The sequence below is a fragment of the Suricata suricatta genome, chromosome 13 (genome assembly GCF_006229205.1).
Source record: "Suricata suricatta isolate VVHF042 chromosome 13, meerkat_22Aug2017_6uvM2_HiC, whole genome shotgun sequence".
Lineage (NCBI taxonomy): Eukaryota > Metazoa > Chordata > Mammalia > Carnivora > Herpestidae > Suricata > Suricata suricatta.
In genome coordinates, this window is record NC_043712.1 from 24,965,280 (window position 1) to 24,986,970 (window position 21,691).

The window sequence follows — 21,691 nt, forward strand, 5'->3', positions numbered from 1 at the left end:
CTTTAGCCTTTTCTCAATTCTAAGGTCACATACATATTTATTTGAAAAACAACTGAACCAAATTAATAGCCAGAGATATAACACGTTTTCCATCAGATCCCAGACTAAGATGTTGTTGGAAAAGAGACTTGTTCTTCCAGTTCATGTTTTTCTTTGACCATGAAGCCTACTTTCACCCGCCTTGGTTGTCTGGAGTCTGTATTGAAGTTCTAGAGTGGCTGAAGGCTTGGGTACTAATTGCAACAGGAACAGATAATAATAGCTTTCTATCTGTAACACAGCATCTAATATTATATTATTAGAATAGCTTTCTATGATATTGTAACACTTATTAGTGTTTCCTTTGTGCAAGGCACTATTCTGAGTGCTTTAGATAGAATAGTTCATTTACTCCTCTCTTGAGTCCTATAAATTAGGTAGTGTTACTATCTTTGTTTTACAGATCAGGAAGAGGAGTAACAGAGAAGCTCAGGGACTTGTCCCTAGTCAACCAACCAGTCAGTGGCAAAGCTGGGATTCAACCCCAGGTAGTCAGGCTCCAAATTGTACACCCATCACCGCTGCCTCAGCAGTACTGCACAGGATAAGACGAAATCACAAGAGTCTAGATTACACCAGAGGAAGCACGCCATTCTTTGAGTTCACCAATTCTGTTATACACAGGAGCAAGGGGGGCTTTGGATTATCTTTTTCTGGATCGGAACAATCTGTCTACAATTGGCTCAGTTCTAGTCTTCACAGTGCTGGAGTCTCCATTCTCTGGCTGTCTTTCAACAATATGATCTTAAGAAATACGAATTTTCTATAAGGATAGCAGGGAAACCATAATTGCTGGATGTTCTCTCTTGACTTTGACTTCGCTTTCAGAAACATATATTTTTTTTCAAAAACAAATTAAAAAAAGGGAGGATAGTCCTCCAAAGGCAAAGCATTCACTGCTTCGTGCCCTGGGCCAGAAAAATCCCTTACCATTATCTCACACTGATTGGGTGCCCACTGGCTCTAATTTAAAAACCCATTTGTTCTGATATAGCTCTTCGTCACAAACCCCTTCCACAAACCCCAAACAGTCGTCTGGAAGAAGCCTCCTTTTGTGAAGATTGGACCCAATGCCTGTATCATCCCGCGGGCAGGGCCTGAGAGTGTAGGGAAGAGTGCGGTGAGGGGCGGAACAGGCGCCGCCACCTTGTTTGTCAAGGCTGGTCTTCATGCACTTACTTAAAGCCTGTGTAAAAGGAGCAGTCTTTGCACTTGAAGAGCTTCTTCCCACCATGCTTGTCCCTGTAATGGCGTCTGATGCTCTGGATGTAGCCAGATGAGAATTCACAGAATTCGCAGTGAAGAACAGCTTCAGTTTTCTGCTCAGCACCCCCGGCGGCCCCAGAAAGAGGCACGGGGCTAACACGGCTGTTGTTTCTTGCCAGGGCAGCGGACTGGTAGTGGTTCAACTGCTGCTGAACATCTGGAGGTTCTGAGTAGGAGGAGTCTGTGGACAGACGGGGAAAATGACACCGGACACAGAGAACACAGCAGAGGTTTGACACTTGAAAGCCCCCGACATTAGTCTGGATTTTTTTTTTTTTTTAAGATGAGTACTATGATCCATCTTTCATCTTCATTTACATCCTACAACATGGATCTGGGAAAGGGCAGGTGGGAAGAAAGCATCACTTCGTTTAATCAGACTTTGAGGGCTCATAGCATTTAAAACTAAAACTCTGAGGTTAAAGGTTTCAAAGTGAAGGAAGAAAATAAACTGTTTTTTAAAAGGAAATAGCAGTGTGGCAACAGGCTGCCATACCATAGCCATCCTTGCAGGTGAGACGAATAAATGCACAGAATGTATACAGGCATCCAGACGAGAGAGGGAAGTAGTTGATGCAATATCTCCTCCGAAACCCAAAATTATTCAAGAAAAGAAAAAAGGTCTTTAACAGAAATGCTCGAGCACATGGCACTCACAAATATAAAAAATGTTTTATGCCTTCACAGTCAAATGATTTAAAATTTAAAATATAAAAATCTAATAGTGTTCTTCTGGAATGGATGTTTAAAGCTTAGTCAGCATTAAGATGGAGATTTATTCATAAATCCCATTAAAATGAAATTCCAAATAAGTTTCCCTAAAAGGTATTTTAAAGTTTGCAGTTCGGAGGAAAATGTCGGGAAATGACAGGCATAAATCTTAGCCCTGAGAAGCTTCAATGGCATGTGGTGGAGAAATCTGATCTAGAGGGGAGGTGGGAAAATCGCCGTTTTTAAAAAAGACAGAGAGAGAGAGAGAAAGTAAAAGAAAGGTCTTGAACCTTTTCCCAACACGCTGCTTTGAGTGTTGGGGCTACACATTCAACACCATTGTCCCACAGAACCTACGGCCGCCTATGAATGGCACAAATGAAGTCCATGAATACTGCACAGATGAATTTCAGTGTAACTTTCCTTGAAAAGACAACAAAGGGCTCTTTTTTTTAAGCCTTTCAAAAAGCAAGGGGAGGGGGAAGGCGATAGAAACTGTACCAGTCTCCTCCTGCTTTGATGGACACTTAATTTTCCAAAGCCCGATTCCCCAAGGCAGGACATGGAGGAATTCCGTAAAAACCCGAATTTGATGAAACTAGGGCCATCCATCCCGTCGGCCTCTTGGAGAAGAAAAACAAAAACAGAGCAGCCTCCCTTATTGCGAGGCCACCTCCTGTCTTCAATATCCTCAAACAACTTCCCTTCTTGTTCTCCTCTTCCCTCTCCTCAATTTGTATTCCTCAAGATTGAGAAAAACCCCTTTGGAAATTGTAAACAAACCTGCCACACACACAAAAATAAAACAAAAGGAAACTTGAACAATACCTCCAAGCCTCCATGGGTTCATTACCAGGTGTAAACTGAAGACAAAGGAAGAAAGGAATGACATGACCGAATTCATTTTACCCAAGTCTTTTATCTCGGGTTTCTTTATTCCTCAACCCTAGCTGATGAACCCACTCAGGATCACAATAATGCAATTGTCAACTTCTCATTCTTTCTTTCAATAGCAGGTTTGTTTACCATTTCATGGGTTGTTCGAGATGTTTTCTGTGTAAGCTCTCAAGACTAGTTTCTGCTTAAAATACATGCACAATGAAGCACAGAACACACTCCGCCTCTCTTGTTAACACGGGGCTGGGCTGCAGGTCGGGCACTGCCCAGCCACCACTCTGACAAGCCTCTGTCCTTCCTTTTGTTCACTCTGCAGCATCGGAATTCTGTGCCCAACAAGGCCACAGCCAGGTCCCACTGCCTGTGAGCTGTCTCCCCCCACAAATCTATCCAAGACCAGAAACAAACATCCCAAGGAACAGTCCATTTCTCAAAAAGTGGCCACCAGCTCCTTCCAAGACACAGCACCGACTCAGCAAGCCCTGTAGTCAGCTGGTAGTCACGTCAGCCACAGACCCGACATCAATCCCTATACCACAGAAGTCGTAAAGAAATAATTTGTTCATAATCAGATAATAAGCCACGTAAATTTATCTCCCCCTATTTCCACCCACCCCAAGTTAACACCTACACTAATCTCTTAGGGAGACTCTGTCCAACGGAAGGGAGTCTCCTTTCATTTAACACATTTTTCTTGTCTCTACGGTCTATTGCATTTTATTCCATCCATCCCAAAAAGCGAATTCTAAATTTTGACTTGGGTATATATATGTTATATGAAACTTGAAGAAATAGAAATGCAAGAAGTTGTAGGGAAAGCATTCCAAGAAAGGGAGGCTCATCACCCTGCCATCTTACATGGCAAAAGGAACAGCCTCATGTACCATGCTATGAATTCCATTTTTCCTGGTTAAAATCAGATGGAGAGGTTTATTTACAAAGATAAGCAAACCCCACCGCCTGTGGTACATCTGTAATAATGCCCAGGTTACAACGTTTTGGGTCTCCTTCGAGCTTTACTTTCCTCTCTGGTGCCAAAACATACTATGTCTCTCATTCTCTCTCACTGGGAAGTTTGTGAATAATGTACAATTTTAGCACTTTGGGGACTAAAGTGACAAAGACGTGAGCGTGTATGATTTCACCCATCTTAAAAAAGCCCCCTTGCTAACTGCCTACAATTCCAGCTTGTTCACAAGCCTGAAGAGCAGGAATAGGGTCATTTTGAGCCCAGGTTAGAAAAGCACACTGATTGTTAGTAGTGAAGGGCATGTCACTGATGTTAAAAATCATCATTAAGACTGTTTTCTTCATTCCAAGCTTATGGAAGGTGAAAACATGCTGTGCTTCAGAAAGCCGGGCTTATGGTAACTGGGAAATATAGCACTTGGAGGCACTAGAGTGTGAATCCAGTGGGAAACTAAACCTCAGGTGGTCACCCAGGTTATGTCTTTATCACCTGGGTGGCCAGGAAGACTACGATGGCCGAGACAAGGCTGGTTCCTACGTTCCCAACCCAACCCGGAGATAAGCAGTCTATCAGTTTAATTCACTTTACTTATGTGCAAAGTTTTAGAAATTATATTATAGTGTATAGCTGTAGCTGTAGAATAAATCTAAGTCACATGTAGCTATCCATTTTGTAAACTATCCATAAAAAGAATTGTATTTTGTAAAACCAGGATCATACTAGACTTTTAACGTGGCCGGTCATGATGCTTTATAGACATGGATTTGGAATTTATTGAACAATAGCAATTAACTCTCACAACTTGGTGCGCAGAGTGGGTTCTCATCCCAATTTTACCAATGAGGTAGTCGACACAGCTGGTTCTACATCTAATGAGAGGCCGAGGCTGGATTTGGACAAAGATTCATCTGACTCTAAACTCTGAGTCCTACCCATCGGGCATCTATTATCTAGTGGTGGCCTCAGGTCCCACAATGCACGTCACAAGAATGAGCAAGAACATCTGAGTGTTCCATCAATGATAAATACATAGCAGAGAGGAGAGAGAAAAGGTGACAGAGAAATCGAAATCGTTGGGAAAATATTAGAATAGACAAATGAAAGCAGGATAGAAAATAAACAGTAAACTGAATGTGAAAGAAAACACTAAAATAAGAATTTCAGAGCATTTATTGGGAAAAGATAAAGATTCATCGAAAAGAAAAAGAATCTCCAAACTTTCAAGATGTTTTATAAAAACAAACCACCGAGATCACATAGGAGACGATTCTACAACCAGGTGGCACAGGGGAGCACTGCAAATACCCAGACCGGAAACTTGCCGGCCCAAATGTCATGCTTTTGTTAGATGCTTGATAAGCTTACCCTCAAATAATAATGCTCTGAAATTCCACAGGTGGGATGTGCCTGGAAAAAGAAAGGTACATGGATGGGAGACGGGTGCTTTCCAGACAGGATTTCAAACCAGGGAGGGGGTGGGGTTCCAGATGAAACCTCTCAGCCCTGTCACGTAGCCATGTTCCTGGAGAAACAGAAGACTTCTTCCTGCCCTACTGCAGCTCCCACAATGCCAACCAAACCCAGGTGACTATCAGTTCAAGAGGTTTCTTTTTCTTCTTTTTTTCTCCAGAAATTAGCCACAAGAAATGTAATTTTATAAGGGCAGATGACAAATGAGTCAACCCTGGGAGCTGAATGAAGCTTTCTTGAATAGTGTGATGCTCCCGGAATTTGGTCAGCATCCTGATAGTGCCAGGCTATGTGCTGGCTCTAGGGACTCAAAGCCAAGGAAGAAACGAGGTGCCCCTTTTGGAGCTCGGGTGTAGCAGGGAGGGAGAAGACCTGTTGTGACAACACAGGTCTTCTCCGTGTCTCCCAAGCTCACCCCACTGACAGAAGGAACAAAAGAGGCAAGGAGAACAAATGAACAGTAACAGGAGAATTTAACTATTGCAAGATTAAGGGAGACACAAGGAAGAGTAAGAATCAATTGGGCAGTAAATTGTAGGAGCTGCGGAGGACAGCCCCCTTATGCGCTGAGTGATCCAAAAAGGAAGCCGTACAGGACGATCAATTCTCAATTTTCTGCAGCTCCACAGAGAGGAAGTGAGTGAAGGTGAAAAAGTCGCAGGAGTATCTTGGTGCCAGCAACCACATTTAATTATATTTGAGCTAGATTTTTCATGCAGACTTTGGGAGGCAGGCTCTTTGGTCAGTGCAAACCGAGTATGAGGAGAAAATAAAAGACAAAGGATTTTAGGGAAGCAAATTTTAGAGGTAGCCAGGGGCGCAAGTGATTAAATTATACCCATTTGTTTGGCAACTATATACCGTGCATCCAAATCAACAGGAGACTCAGTTATGGGGCAGCAGGACTGGGCTCCTGCCCTCAGGTGGCTCTCAGACAGGCGTGTAAATAACTGTGAGCCCGTGCAAAACATAAACGTCTTCATAGAGGCATCCACAAAGAAGCAAAATCCGTTTGTGGTGACTGATGGAATGTGGGACTCACAGAGATGAAGGGGAAGGTCAAGAGAAACTCGAGCGTCCATTAATAGTAGTAGTCAGTGTGTTCATTAATGAAATTACCACTAGACACGAAGATGCTGGAATGTTCAATTCACCAACACTTCCACCTTTAAGTCATAAATAGAAATGAAGTAACTACATTCTTATCACCATGATAAAAAGTGACATGGGGCACCTGAGTGGTTCAGTCAGTTAAGCATCTGACTCTTGGTTTCAGCACAGGACATGATCTCACAGTTCGTGGGATCAAGCCCCATGTAGGACTGTGGGCTGACAGTGTGGAGCCTGCTTAGAATTTTCTCTCTCCTTCTCTCTCCCTGCCTCTCCTCCACCCATGCTCTCTCTTTCTCTCTCAAAATAAATTAAAAAAACTGTTAAAAGAAAACAAAAGAAAATGTGACTTAATTCCAACTGGGAAAAGGAAGGAAGATCTCAGAGGATGAGTTTGAACAGAAAAATATGTACACTCAAGCATGGGGTACACTGCATGAGAGAGAATTTTAAATCTTCTAAAATAGCACAAAAGTTCAAAATAATGCATGAATTGTAATTTTCTTTAGAAAAGCAGGTGATTGAGCAGCTCAGGTTTGGTAGCATAAGGAACCAGAAATGGAGTATTACCTGTGGATAATGTAACCACACATATAGTAAATATCCGAAGTACAGAGGGGGTGAGAGTGGGACCCAAATATGCTGGAAAAACAGCCCACTATTTCCAGCCAAGAAATCATAGAACATTGGCAAAAGGCATACTAATAATGTTGATAGCAGTTGAAGATCTACTTTACTTAATAGCCAGGAAACTTCTGGAATGCCATGCAAGTTCTACCACCCAACTATAATAAACTTGAGCCAAGGGACAAAAATAGTCTACGTGTGCTCACGTATGTGCTAGTGGACCCAGGTATCTGGGGGCTAAGAAAGAACCCTGCTTCCATGGAAAACCCAGTTGAGCTCTGAGTTAATGGAGTCTTCATCTAAAGCTGAAAAAATCTTGGACTCCTTAAACCAGGTGTGAAGACGACCTCCTCTCTGCCCACACTTCCGTTCTGCTCCTTTGCCCATGTGTCTGAATGTCAGTGAACAGCTCACTGCTTCATTCAACTTCATACTGTGAGATTCTTCCTCCAATCTGTCCTCTGGTGGCAACGCTTTAGCCAATACCACGTCCCAGAGACGTGTCATACTGAGCTCCAATTGTTCCCTCCGTAGGCCTGCCCTTCCCATTGTCCTTTCAGGTCCTCACAACCCGCATAGCCCGCTCTCACAGCCTCCTCTCTGGTCTTCCTTCCACTGACATCTGTTCTAGTTCAGCCCATGTGCATGTCAGACCTGTAACATGCATCACTTAACGTGGTTCTGCTACGAGGAAGTCTTGATTCCTTTGTGCAGCACGCAGAGCTCTTCAGTTTGGCCCCAGAGCATCTTTTCAGCCTCATTTCTGGCTAGTTCCCAATTCCTTGCACATTCTACCTATTTCATCTTTGGGAATCCTTGATCAGGGCTACCAAGTGCTGTTCCTCTTCTTTTTACCTGGCAAGTACCTACCATCCTTCAAAGCTCAGCTGAAATGGTACTGATTCTGTGACAATTTTCCCCAACCATCCAGATAGGACTCTGCTCTCCTCTGTGCTCTGTCAACACAGACACGTCAAGATTCTTGTTCTGGTCTCCTCACACTTCCACGTTCCCCCAGGCTTCTTTGTACCTGTGGTATTTGTTCCCGATCTTGTTCCATTTAGTTAATATTACTGAACATGGTGAAGTATGAGTATAAAGTGTCATTTCTACCAAAGCTACATTGAATGCTTTGAAAAGACTTGATAACGCCAAGTTGCTAAAAAAAAAAAAAAATTCTGTCAAATTATATTTTGGCAGGACCAACTATAAAAGATTGAGAACATAAAAATCTAGAAGGACTCTGTTCTAAGACTGTCCCACAAATGTCTAAATTATCACTCCACTTAAAAAAAATTGAATCTGGAACTGGCACATGACACAGTGTAGGTGCCTGTGGCTTATGTAAGAGGAATTATGAACTCCAATCAAAGGGCACAGATGCCAATACATAAGCTTGACTGTTTATCCCAATACTGATGAATGAATCTATTTTTTAAGTGAAAATAAAATGCTTAAGGTATTTTAAAAAAGGATTCCCTACCTTTAGAAGCTTTCAAATATAACTGAGGTGGTTATTGATTACATCAAATGAGAGTTTCTACTATATCAATCTGTATATTTGCCCCCAATTTTATATTGATGTAGAAAATATTGAGAGGCTTCTACATGCCTAGCACCTCTAAGCACTTGAGATACATTAGTGAAAAAAAACCAAGAATCCTTATGGAGCTTACATTTTAGACTGGCAAGAATGGTACCTCATATGCTTTTACAGCCAGAGACTCTTGATCATCGCTGGATTAATTTGTGGACAGCTTTCTTAAATCTAGACCTGTTTGCCTGTCTATCTATCCATCCATCCCCTAGGATTTTATGTAAACAATATGCTATCAAGATGATGCACAGATTCAAAAGTTTACTTATTTAATAATTTTTCTTGAGTTCTATCTGAATTCTTTGGGAACTCCATTTAATCCTTTTATTTCTCAAGGTACCTGTTGTTTACTTCATGCTATTAACACAGAGCAGAACTTGGCATCCAGAAGGATACCATCAACCACAAATCATTGATACAACTTCCCAAGCATTTCCTTTGAAGAGTCTCAAAAATGTTCTCTATCCATGGGCCATTCCAGAAGAAAACTGTATTAGAAGCTAAGTTATGGAACACAAGCCATTTCAACTCCTTCTGGAGAGTGTCTAAAGGGGAACATAAATCTCCAGAGGCAGCCACATTATTTTATTTCCTTCTTTTGATTATGCCTTGAAACTCTCCAGGCCAAGGACTCCGGCACCTCCTCGTCTTCCATCATCAGTGGAGCTCTCTGGCCTGGATGCACAAGATTATGATACAATGGCCAGGGGGACAATGGGTGCTAGATGACTATATATAGGAATTCTGGGCTTGGTTGTCATGGAGGCAAATGGAAAAACAAACGTCTAATCCTGAAAATAAGGTTGAGGCCAAACTTGAAGGAAACACACTTTGAAAACTTCCTGTCATTCTGATGAGTAAAAACAAAACCTTGAAATATGATCAGGGAATGGATGAGAAAAAACAAGACAAAACAAAAAAATTAGTCTTCAAAATAACAAAAACACAGCAAAAAATGAAGGAGGGGCAATCTTCTCTTCTTGAGACTTAGTGTCCCATCATATTTAAGTTCATTGAAAGGGCCTCTCAAAGGCCTTATTTTCCATGAAACCTCTTGTTCTTGCTCTCTTTTGGGGGGAATCCAGGCAAGTCTGATCTCAGACAAACAAGATTCCCAGACTTGCAACTCACCAGGCCCTATGTTTGGGACAAACCCATTTGTCTCTGGTTTTTTTCAAATGGCATAACCATCCACCCAGGCAACAAAATCAGAACAAATCCTTGATTTGTTTCTCTTTCATTCTACACATTCAGTGAGTGAGAAGCTCTGTTGGTTGAACCTCCTGAAAAGCACTTACTCTGTGATCCACTCACTGCCCCATTGCCATGGCTTTTGTTCAGGCTTTTATGGTTGCTGGCGTGAACTTCCACCAACAAATGTTCCTATTTTCAAGTTTCTTCTCTTCCTCCTAAGACTCCTTTCTTTTTTCTAAAAGCAAATATGACCATGGGACTCATCATGTCTCACAGGAAAAGGTCCAAACACCGCCCTGTGGTACTCCCGCCCTCCCCAGACCTACCTCACCCCACACCCACCCTGCCCGTAGCCAGCCACCTGGATGGTTCCTAACATTCACTCTGTGGGCTTTGCTCTCACAGAAGCATTCAGTCTTGCAATGCCTTTCTTCTGCATTTCAGCCTTTTAAATTCATATAATCTTTCAAAACAGAACTCAGTTCAAATTTACCATCACTATAAAGATCTTCCTTGATTCTTCTAGACACACTATTAAAATTCCTACTAGTGTTCATCATGTGGCATTGAGGTTAGTTTATTTTACCTCCACCAAACTAGGATCTCTTTGAAAGTAGGATATCCATCCATCCATCTATATATTCATGCATCTGCAAAGTTCATATTCCCCAGAACTTAGCTCATGGCCTGGCCCAAAACAGGTGCTCAATAAATGCATTACTAAGATCCAAAGAGAGGTCAAACTGAAAAAAGTGCACTGGAAAACCAGATTTAAAAGGAAAATCCAATTAACCAAATGTCACTTTCTCCTTGCATACTGAGGTGGATAGAAGCTTCCTATTGAAACACTGACCCACTTTTACTGAAGCAAACCTGGGCCTTTTTAAAATTACCTGAAGAATGGCTTCTGAAACATTTGAGAATTTGAATGGCAAGAAATTTATAATCTCTGGCCATCCCAAGAAGCCAAAGGTGTCATTTCTGGTTTTGACCCTAAATCTGCTATTAAGTCGAAACTTTGAAACAGAGACTATCAGGATATCTGGGAACCACTGTAGTTGACTCTATATGCAACTCTCTCCTCCTTTTTCTGCACCCACTGACAGGCACAGATGTTTGTGAAATGTGCAGGTGTACCTGGCACCACATAGTTAAATACACCGTGACTTCTCTGTAGTCAGTTCCTATAGCCATGAAAACGGAGTCCTGTACAATCCACGAGAAGATATTCATGGATTACTTTCACACATTTATCACTACATTCTCACTGTATAAACTGTTTTACCAATTTTTCTCCATCAGGAGCGCACGCGCATCCCAGGTATGTAGCGTACAGACGATGCATTTTGCATAGACTTGTGGCAGTTCAGCAAAGCAGAGATGACTTCCTGTTACCCAGCTAGTCAATGGAGAAACGGGAACGTATCCTGGGGGTCCTGCATGCCCCAGTTTTGAAAACACGTTCTTTTTCTGCCACCGTCATTAGCAAACATTGTAGGTATTCCTTCTATACTAAATGGTATTTGTAACTCAAAGTGTGTGTTCTTAAAAACCCTCCTGGAAGCAGGCTGGAAATTTGTAGGGAAACAAATGAATGTGTGGTGAAGGAGGCTTTTTCTAATGTTTTCTTTGGAGGAAACTCTGGGTGGCATCTGCCATTGTTAATTGAGAAGCTCTTACAATACCAAATGCATAATTCACCTGTGACTCTTTTGAATTGTGTGATGAGGAAGTAATGTTTCCTGCTGTTCGTTTAGATGGTATAGATGTCTTTACCACACTGAAAATCCAACGAAAAGCATGGAGTACAAAAGCCTCTGTATCAGTGACTTGGCCTCCACCACAGAGAGCTTGCTAGCAATTTCGGATAGCATTGAGCGCTCACGGGCTGTGGGCAAGGCCACAGGGTTTCCTCCTCAAGACCTGACTGGAGGGAGGATGCCTACTGACTTCAAGGAATTGGTCACAATAGATGGCTTGCTACGAACAGTGCAGCGAGCCCGGGTAGGGAACAATTGTAGAGATTTCTTCAAAGATTAGCTAATCAGGAGGAAAGAACACATCTGAGTATAAGCATATATATTTAGATACGTGTAGAGCGCTAAGAGATGATATGGAAATCAGGTGAGAAAGGCAATGGTTTGTCAAGAATAGAATAAGCAGCCACACTTCAAAGCACAGAGTTTTGCTACAACTGTCCCCCCGCAGTGGGAGTCTCCTAACCAGCAAACCCAGTGGGTTTCTTGCCCATTTTTCCTTTTCTTTTCACCTGTTCCCAAGCAGTGTAAGAAAACCCTGGCTCTGGGTAAGATACATTTTTAATCACCACTAAAGCACTAGGTTCTTCCCTGAAGATAGACAGCTCTTCCACCCACTCTAAACTCACCCACAGGAATACTCCTCAGTGCTGCTGGGCTCAGCTGGAGGGCGCAAGCCTCCAAGAAGGCAGCGGGACAGGAGGGAGAGCCAGGTTCACCTTCCACTGTCTCAGCCAGCTCTGTGTCTAACACCTGTGTCAAGGGCTTCTCGCAAGGTCTCTCGCTGATCTTCACCATTACCTTACAGAACGGGAAAACCAAGGGAGCAACTGGAAAGGAGGCAACTTCTCCTCTACCCAGAGGTACACAGAGGCCTCCTTGTAACCCTGTGGAGACTCTTAAACAGACCTCTGCTTTCTCACCTCTAAAACAGAGACCATAACACTGGCAACTGCTGGGTGCTGGGCAGAGTGGGCCAGTGTGTCAAGTATAGTGTCTGGCACACAAGAGTGCTTGAAGGGTCTCAGTTCCACAGCAATTAAACTCTACATCACATAATTTTGCACTGAATTGTAAACTGCCTTTTCATGTTTAGGGACGGAGCGGCAGGGGCATCTCTTACGCTACTCTAAACAGATGTGAACAACACTCACCCCAGCTGCAGGCATGTGGTAGGAGCTCAGCAGCTAGTTTTTGACGGATTGATTCTGGGCAAAGCCAACCGCACGGCTACTTCTGGCAACAAGCCCCCAGCTTATTTGGTAGGTGGAGATGGCTGCAGTGGGGAGGCGATTGATCATGGGGCTTGGATTCAGCTCAAAGGCAGGGCTTGACCTGAATAATACCACAGACTCAACGATTCACCCCATTTTGGTGGATAACAATGCACACAGCATGGTCACAAATTAACTTGCTGCAAAAAGATTTATCAGAGCAAATTTCATCTCCAAACTTCAGAGGCTTTCGTGGGGAACATGCTGGGGTCGATTTCCCTTCAAATGTTTTTAAGCTCACCTCCAGCTGTGAGCTAGGTTCCTTCGGTACCCGATTCACAGGTGTGGCGGCCATCCTCACCATCAATGCCTGTCTCCCAAACCATCTCACCTGATGCCAAAGCCCCTGTGCTTTACTCCCTCGTCCTCTGCACGGCATTTCGATCTACCGCACAGAGGTACTGCTTGATTATCTGGTTTTCCCTACCAACTATGAGGGACCTTGTCTCAAATTTCTCAGGCCGCGTGCATTTTTGGATGTACTTTCATGACTAATGAGGGCATCGAGGCTGCCTTGGGGGCCTGTGGCTCGGTTAAGCCTCGAGTGTTTGCACAGTTCTCAGGACCTGTGCCAAGAGGTAGCCCTGCCATCAAACGTCCCACATCTCAGCCTTTTGAGTGTCAGGGCCAGTGTTTGGCACTGTGAACATCAACACTTCTAGATTCATTCACTCGAACAACTTGTTTTGAGTGCCTATAGCATGTGAGGTAATCTGCCACACTCTGGGCACCCAAAAATAAAAAGATGGCCTTTGCCTTCAAGAATGCTGATGGTCTTGGGGGAGATGGAAAAGACAGACAGTTACAGTAGAGTATGATCAGAGCTGGGTCACTGAAGAGAGCTCAGAGATCTATAAGGAGCACAAAGGAGGCCCCTCAGCCAGGCAGGAAGGCTTCTGGAGGAAACAAGACTCAAGTTTTCAAGGATGAGTAGAAATTAGCCAAGTCAATGGAATAATGAGGAGGAAGGGTGAAAATAGGTGGAGGAGGGCGTTCCAGGATGAAGGGACAGCGAGGCCTGGGGTGTGCGATGGCAGGAGTCTGAAAAGACAGGGCACTCAAGGTGGCTGTGTGCAGCCGCGGTGATAGGTAAGGGATGATCTTAGAGAGAAATGTGGGGCCCAGATAACAACTTCCATGCTGAGCTTGGAATTCATTCTGAAGGCAAAGTAGACAGCTACCGGAGGGTGTAAAGCAGGAAGCAGGGGAGACCGAGGCTTCACATTTTTACCTTTTCTGTGTCTCTAAATTGCACCCACAGCCCTGACCATGTCCCTCTCAGCTGGGGAAGGCGGCTTGGTACAAATGCATTCCCACAGTGAGAAAAACCAACGCACGGCACATGCCTTCTTGCTGAGAGAGTATCAACATACTTCGTTTTGTTAAGTAGAAAATATCTACGTAATGTCTTTTCTGCTCTGGATTTTACCAGCATGTTGGAAGTGTTCATCTGAAATTCAGTTCCTACTGTTTCTACCGAACGCACTACACTTACATCTGGAATAGATTATGACTCTACCAATGGGAGAAATAGAGAGAAACGCAATAGGCTACCTTTTCTGTTCCCTACCAACCCTCCACGTGCAAAAAAGTACCAAGGAAGCACAGGAAACCAAGTATGTCCACATGCTGGTGTCAGCCAAGATCCTGTGGTCTGTTTTCCAAATACAGGGTTTCATCAACATCCAAAATGTCTCTAGATCTATATTTTACTCCTAAGTTTTAATAGTCCGGTACCAACACAACACTTACTTTCTTGTATTCTTTTAGATTCAGTTCAATGGTCAAAATGTTATTTTGTAAAGTGATCAAAAATTCTTCTAGATTTACCAGCTTTATATAAATGGTTTGTTCATAACATAATTGTTGAAATAAAATTTAACAAATTAAATAAAATTTAATTAAATGCATTAATTAAAATAAAATTTAACAAAAATTTAAAAAACATTTATATAAATCTAACAAATATTATTTGTTATGACTAACAACATGGCTATTGTCATTTATGATAGGTATTTGCAGATACATAGATCATCAGATCTCGTACTTCCAGAGCTTTCGGATAGTTAGGGGGAGATTACCACGGCACGTACTACAAATGAGCGAGCCCCAAAAGAAAAGAGCAAATGCCCAAGGGCATTTCCATCTGTTGTCAGCAGAGTGGCAGGAAGACAACAGGGTTCTGCAGTAAGGAAAAAAATCAAATCTACATTTATTGCTTTAAACTGTTTAATGACTATCTACAGGACACAACTAAATTTCATTTTACATTTATAGGACATCTACTCTAGGAAGAAAATGGCCTTATGCCAGATGTTTAGAATATAAAGATGAGCAGGACAAAAAGCTTGTCCTTAATGAGCTCTTTTTCTGGTAACATCACGGAGTTGGCAGCATGGACCACACATGTCCCCAAGAGAGGTAGGACTCCAGAGGACTCCAGAGGAGGGCCAGCTGACACGTCAGGGACGCCATGAGAAGCATCACAAAAGCAAAGGAATTTCCACACAACTCTGAAGGGCAAGGAGGGTGGGGACATGTGGGAACAGAGGCCAGGAGGGGTGGCTGGGGATGGGCATGGACAGTCTTGAGGGTGGGAATTTTGTTTTTAAACAGGCTATGTAGAGCTGATAAAAGATTCTGGAGTAGGAGAATAATGCACATTATAGACTGCACGGAGTGAGTGATGAGAGGAGTTTGCAGGGTGAGAGGGGACGGGATGGCTCGGGTAAGAGAGGGAGCAGGAAGGAGCGGTGAGAGGAAGTAAGGAGACAGGAGACAGGACTTTGTGGGCAGCTTAGTGGCTGATGGATCGTGGGCCAAAAAGATCTTAAGATGCAGACGAGTCGAGCTGGCTACCAGGAGCCATGGCACACGAGCAAGTCTGGGAAGAAGGTAAGGGCTCCCTTCCAGAACCTTTGAGGTGGAGGCTACATGAGACCCTGAGGTGGAGAAAGTGAGAAGCAGATGGAAAAGAGGGCCTGGAACTGAACCTGACAGGTTAGGGCTGGAGGTGGAGATTTTGGGTCACATGATTTAAAAAATGAGTCGATTCCCTGTGTGTGTGAAAGGAGAGCACCGAGGAGCAGAACCAAGAGGACTGAGGAGCAGACCAAGGTCTGTGTGTTGGCGGCTGGAGGATGAGCAGTGAAAACACCATGAAGACCAGGTACTACGAGCACAGCCAGAGAAGAGCCTGGAGCAGAAGCAGGTCCCCAACTACGGGAGAACTTCCCTGGGAGGAAGATCAGCAGTTTTAAATGCCATGGGCACAAAAAGAAGGATGGGGCAGGAGCCAGAGGCCATGGACTTGCTTGTCTGAAGTCGTCGTCAATCCGGGTCACTACGATGCTAGGGGCCAGAGTCACAAGGCCAGAGATTCTGGACAGACGGGGAGGAGAAGGCAGCAGGTGTGAACAAGGAAGGACGGACTCTTTCCCCAAGAAAATGTCACTGGTGTTAGCCAACATGAGGTCCCTTCATGAGAGCGGTCTCCATGAAATGCTGAAGGTGGAACATGGATTCCAGAAATTTAAGAGAGTTAAGTGGAGAGTATAAATTGGGAATATTGGTTCTTACAAGAGATTTGGAGGCTAAGACTGCAACTGCAGGATCAAACTACAGAAGGTCATATCCAAGAACGGTTTTACTATTTAAAACAAGGAGCACTTTCCTAGGGCTCACAGAGCTCCCCCTTTTCAGACTTCCCAAGGAGAAGGTAATACGTCTAAGAACTGAGGTTTAGGGAAACGGCATGACATAGGAAACAGAGCTGTGGAATCAGGTGGACGTGCATCCTGACTCCAGTCAGCTAGGTGGTGACCATGACCTTTCTTGGGCCTTTTTTACTCCTGAAAACAGGAGGGAGCTGGTGATGGAAGTTCCTGTCTTGTGGGATTGTCATGGGGACAAAAATGAAATATTTACACGGTACTCACTCAGTAGACATGCAATAAATTATAGTTATCAATTAAAGATATAATTAAGATTATAAATAAAGATATAATGATTAGGGCCAGTAATAACAATACCAATGATGTCTGACACTGGGACTTATCAATGCATTTCACCAGCCCATTAGAGCATCAAGCGCTAAGGACTTTCTTGTGTGAATGCTTTCAATTAAGCTGCAAAGTTCAAATAAATTTAGATCAACAGGCTGCAGATTAAACACCACGTTCCAAATGCTGAATTATTTTAGACTCCAAAGAAACAGCTCATGATGTAAAGAAATTTTCATTCAGTTTCTAAGGCTAAACATAAACTTGTTTTTCCTGTTTTATTTTTTTAAAAATCCTCATCTATCTGTGGATGAGGACAAATGCTTATAAATTGATAAGAAATTTATTTCTGTTTTACTACTTTAGAACCATCTAATATTCTAACAGCAATTTAGACTATGAAAGCATTTCCATGTTTCTCATTTGATCCTTGAGAGAACCCCACAAAGGAGGCATCATCATTATTTACAAATGAGAAACAGAGGCTCAGAGAGGGTAAATGGTTTATCTTAGCACACTCAGAAGAGATGGAGACGGACAGGACCTTCACCAAAGGTTGCACAGGTGGGTGTCTCATGGCCTAAGGTGTGGATGGGGTTCTGGATTGGGGCCTGAAGCAGCTCTCAAGCCGTACCTCAAACTCAGGGGCCCAACATCCCAGGGCAAACCGTCGAAGAGGATCTGTACAGAGAACTGGTTTCCAAAGGATCACGTGCCCCTGATTGGGAAGCTCAAGTTGCTCTGTTCACTGAAAATGAACCCAGTGAGGGGCACCTGGGTGGCTCAGTCGGTTAAGCGTCCAACTTCAGTTTAGGCATGATCTTACAATCTGTGAGTTCGAGCCCTGGCTCGAGCTCCGTGCTGACAGCTCGGAGACTAGAGACTGCTTCGGATTCATTCTCCCTCCCTCCCTCCCTCCCTCTCTCTCTCTCTCTCTCTGTCTCTCTCTCTCTCCCTTCCCCACTTGTGCTCTGTCTCTCAAAAATAGATAAACATTTTTTAAAATTCTGTATGAACCCCGTGATACACGGAAGAGTCTCGCCACATGCTAGTACTGCAGCACACCTCCTAAATTCCACTGAAAATAAGCAGTTACGAGCTAGGGAAGAGGTTCTGTGGAACATCTGGACGTTTCCTGAGTGCCTGAGGGGAGCCATGGCCACCAGAATCCCTGGGCAGAACTTGGAACAGGCTCGATGTGTCATCCAATGTTGCTGACCCATCGGTATCATTAACCCTCATGGCCCTTCCAGACACTGGAAGCTCAGACTCAAGAGCTGCGCCCCCTGGTCTACAAGAAGGGTCTGGTCCTGGGGCCCCAGCCCTTCTCAACTCTGTCCGGCTTTATGTGGCCAGCTCAAGTAGAGGGACCTCCTTTCACTGGTAGTATGATGATTAGTATGAAAACCACCAATTTGCTCGGTGCAGTAGTTTTCAAACTTCTTTTGCGTACATGGTTTTTTCTTTCTTTTTTTTTCCTTTTGGCTTCTCTCAATTTAGAAAATGGCCTATAACTGAGTGTTGTACGTAAGTGATGAAATCACTGCATTCTACTCATGAAACCAGTATTGCTTTGTATGTTCACTATGATTTAAATTTTAAAAAATGATCAATAAATACATAAACACATAAATAAATAAAATCTTAAGCCTGCCCTTGACTTGCACAGAACTATCACACCTCCATTCCATCGTTCTCAAATTCGTTGCCGCTCTGACAACACATGATAGGTGACCATCTGTGTTCTCAACATTCTTCCTTAGGCATAACTATGATCTAGGTAATAGCTCAGAAAATCGGAAGAGGGAGAAATATAGTGAAAAGTACTATAAACCTTTTGTTAAGCTACAGGGACAGAGGTACATAAAAATAAAGTCGTAGAAGAATAATAAGGAGAAAAAATAAATCAATCTTATTTTCAGGAGTTACGTTTTCTAGTCTTCCACCATGTAGGTGACATAACAAAAATGCAAAAATATACTGTAGATGTGCTAGCAAAAATGGTCTTCTCTTATTATTAACATAACAGTCCACAGGACTTACCACTCTCAACGTGTCAGTCAGGAATTTTATTTACACTTCACTGCCTTTGATTTAGTTATCACAATGGTCTCTTCTAACGGACATGTTGCTGGCATTGCTCATGGTGCATGCAAGGGAAAAGTGCATTTCTTCATCCTCCCCTCTCTGTATTCCTAATTAAGAACTCTCCATGGGCAAAATTTTAAAAAACTGAAAAACAGAGTAACAGTATAGTCACAATGCACAGCTGTAGCCATTTGTGACTGCCATGGCGATTTCCTACATAGCTGCTCCCACCATTGGTCCACTACTAGCTTTGGAGCAGGCAAGATAGACTGAAGCTATTTGCAACTTCTAGTACAGTGGTTGTGACTCCATTCCAGTCTCTTTCACTGAAGAAACTCTTGGAATACTTATAGGTAAATTGATGCTGTAAAGGGATAAATCTGAATAAATCTGATAAATCATATTTATTCTTAAAAATAAATCAGGTTTGTGGTTAACAAAGATAACCTTGAAAACAGATCGGAAAAGCTTGGGATTGGAGCCAGGAAGACTGGTTAAAATCAGAGGAAGTGGAGTGAGGGTTTTTCAGGATTGGAGTCTGACAAGTTGGACACAGAAAAGAACAAGGGAGTTCGAGACACAGGATGCTGGAGAAAGCTCCCCTGAAATGGCTAATCTTCAGGGCCTGGGTTGGGTAGAGAGGTCAGAGGGAATTAAGCATTTGAGATGCTTGGCGGTGAAGCAGTTACAATGGTGAATTCAGCCACAGGGGAATGGTGGTTGGAACGCAATCAGGAAGGAGGTAAGTCTCCCTACCTGAAGTGATCAACTATTTGTTGGGTCATTATCACCAAGTCTTAGTATATCAGAATTCCAGAGCACAATGGCTGTGGCTCGGGTGAAAAGGAAAGCTGTGACCCTGGCCCTGAGTTCACTGAGGAAAGAAAAAGAACATTCCAGTATGGAGAAGGAAATAAGCAGAGAGTAGGCATTTAGAAAAGGGACCATTAAACGAAGGAAACAAATACCCTCACAAGGTGGCAGAAAGTAAGGAATGTGTTCACTCTTCTTGGTCACTTGGAGGAAAGAGATTGGTCACTTTGGTCGAATAAAGATGAAAGGGACATGGCACAGTCAAGAGGGAGAAGGCAAAAGGTAGTTAACTGGTGGAGACAGGTGGACCAAGGAAACGTGCAGCAGCAGGACGGCATAGTGTGCAACACATGCAGCCCGATTCCACAGGCTTTTTCCAAACACGACGTGGCACAGCTGAGCTCAGTCACTAAAATTCCCAGGCTTTCCCACCTATAAACTATTGTTCTGTCAGTTTCCCTCGTGTGTGGATCCTTCTGCTGACCTAATTCAAACCAACAAATATTTATCGAATGGCCTGCCAAACTGCCAGGTCTCTGAAACAGTCCTTGACCTCAGAGAGCACGCAGTTTAGCTGGGGAGACAGATACGACAAGTGACAATTATAAGAATATTTGGCAAGTCTAGTACTGGAAGTGAGTACGAGGGTCAGAAGCTACCCAGCATATTTTATATTTATCACCTAGCAAAATCTCATTATAGCTCATACTTAGAACAGTCTAGACAGTCCGCAATCTTGATTTTGTCATTTAACTTATGGACAACTTGCCAATATTTCAAACGTTTTAAGCCTTAGGCAGTAGGGGGGAAAAACTTAAGAAATTTCTTAAAATTAACACAATTAGTGGATTTTTGACTGATAAAACCACAAAGGTCTTATCTGAGAATCCCAACCAAAACACATCCCCCTCTCCCTCCCTCCCTCTCTCTCTCACTCGTTTTATTTTCTCTCTTCATTTTATGAAAGGGAATCATTTTTGATTATTTTAAGATACAGACCCTCATATTCTAAAATATCAGGACTCAAGCAATGACAGAACCTATCAAGTGAGAGGAAAAAAAATGGTATGTTATGGTCCCAGTTTTGTAAAGAAAAAAAAACTAAAAGAGAACCTATGTTTGTATATGCATAGAACACACATCTAGATGACTCTGCAAACTGTTAATAGAGATTAATTAATTAACTCAGGTTAATTAATTAATTCAGGTACTGAAACAAAAAGGTTAACATTAAAGGTGGTATTTCACATTATGTGTTTCCATAAAGCTGTTCTTTAATTATGAGTAGGTATTACTTTTGTCGTCAAAAAGAATAATCTATGCAGGCATATTTTTTAAACTGTACTTTTTTAATGTTTATTTTTGAGAGAGGCTCTGTGCTGACAGCAGAGAGACTGATACGGGGCTCGCACTAATGAACCGCGAGATCATGACCTGACCTGAAGTCAGACACTTAATTGACTGAGCCACCCACGTGCCTCAATCCATGGCAGGTGTCTTAAAAGGAGAGAACTACCACTCATGACTATTTCTAATGCACATTCATTCTCAAAGACTATAGATGCTGGCTGATTGTACCTCTAGTTCAAAAGTGCCCTCCTGTTTCCAAAGGAGATAGACACCTTGCTGCTGGTCTTCCCTGTGCAGCCTGCATCTTTCATTTAAAGACCTCTTCCTGGTACTAAGTATCACTGTAGTCCGGCTCTCCCTCTCCTCACCAACTGCCCTCTCGGGAACATGCACCCTCCACTCTAGCCAGGTCAGTCTCTCTGTGTCCCAGGATCCCCCCTTCGGTGGGTTTACTCACTTCTAATACTCTTCCCACCCTGAATGGACTGCCTCCTACCTATATAAAACTCATTCATCCTTCAAGGCCC

At 43.0% G+C, this 21,691-nt stretch overlaps 1 protein-coding gene and 1 long non-coding RNA gene across 2 annotated transcripts in view; one reads left to right on the forward strand and one right to left on the reverse strand.

The window, feature by feature from the left end:
- Positions 1 to 2,843, forward strand: part of LOC115276341 — a 248,056-nt gene extending 245,213 nt beyond the window's left edge. Inside the window, exon 5 of the long non-coding RNA XR_003901893.1 lies at positions 1,425 to 2,843. This is a non-coding gene — a long non-coding RNA (uncharacterized LOC115276341). The remainder of the gene's footprint in view (positions 1 to 1,424) is intronic.
- The window catches only part of ZNF462 (zinc finger protein 462), a 138,793-nt gene that overhangs the window by 36,641 nt on the left and 80,461 nt on the right, over positions 1 to 21,691 (reverse strand). Inside the window, exon 9 of the mRNA XM_029920342.1 lies at positions 1,219 to 1,486. Coding sequence (XP_029776202.1) covers positions 1,219 to 1,486 — 268 coding nt within the window. The remainder of the gene's footprint in view (positions 1 to 1,218; positions 1,487 to 21,691) is intronic.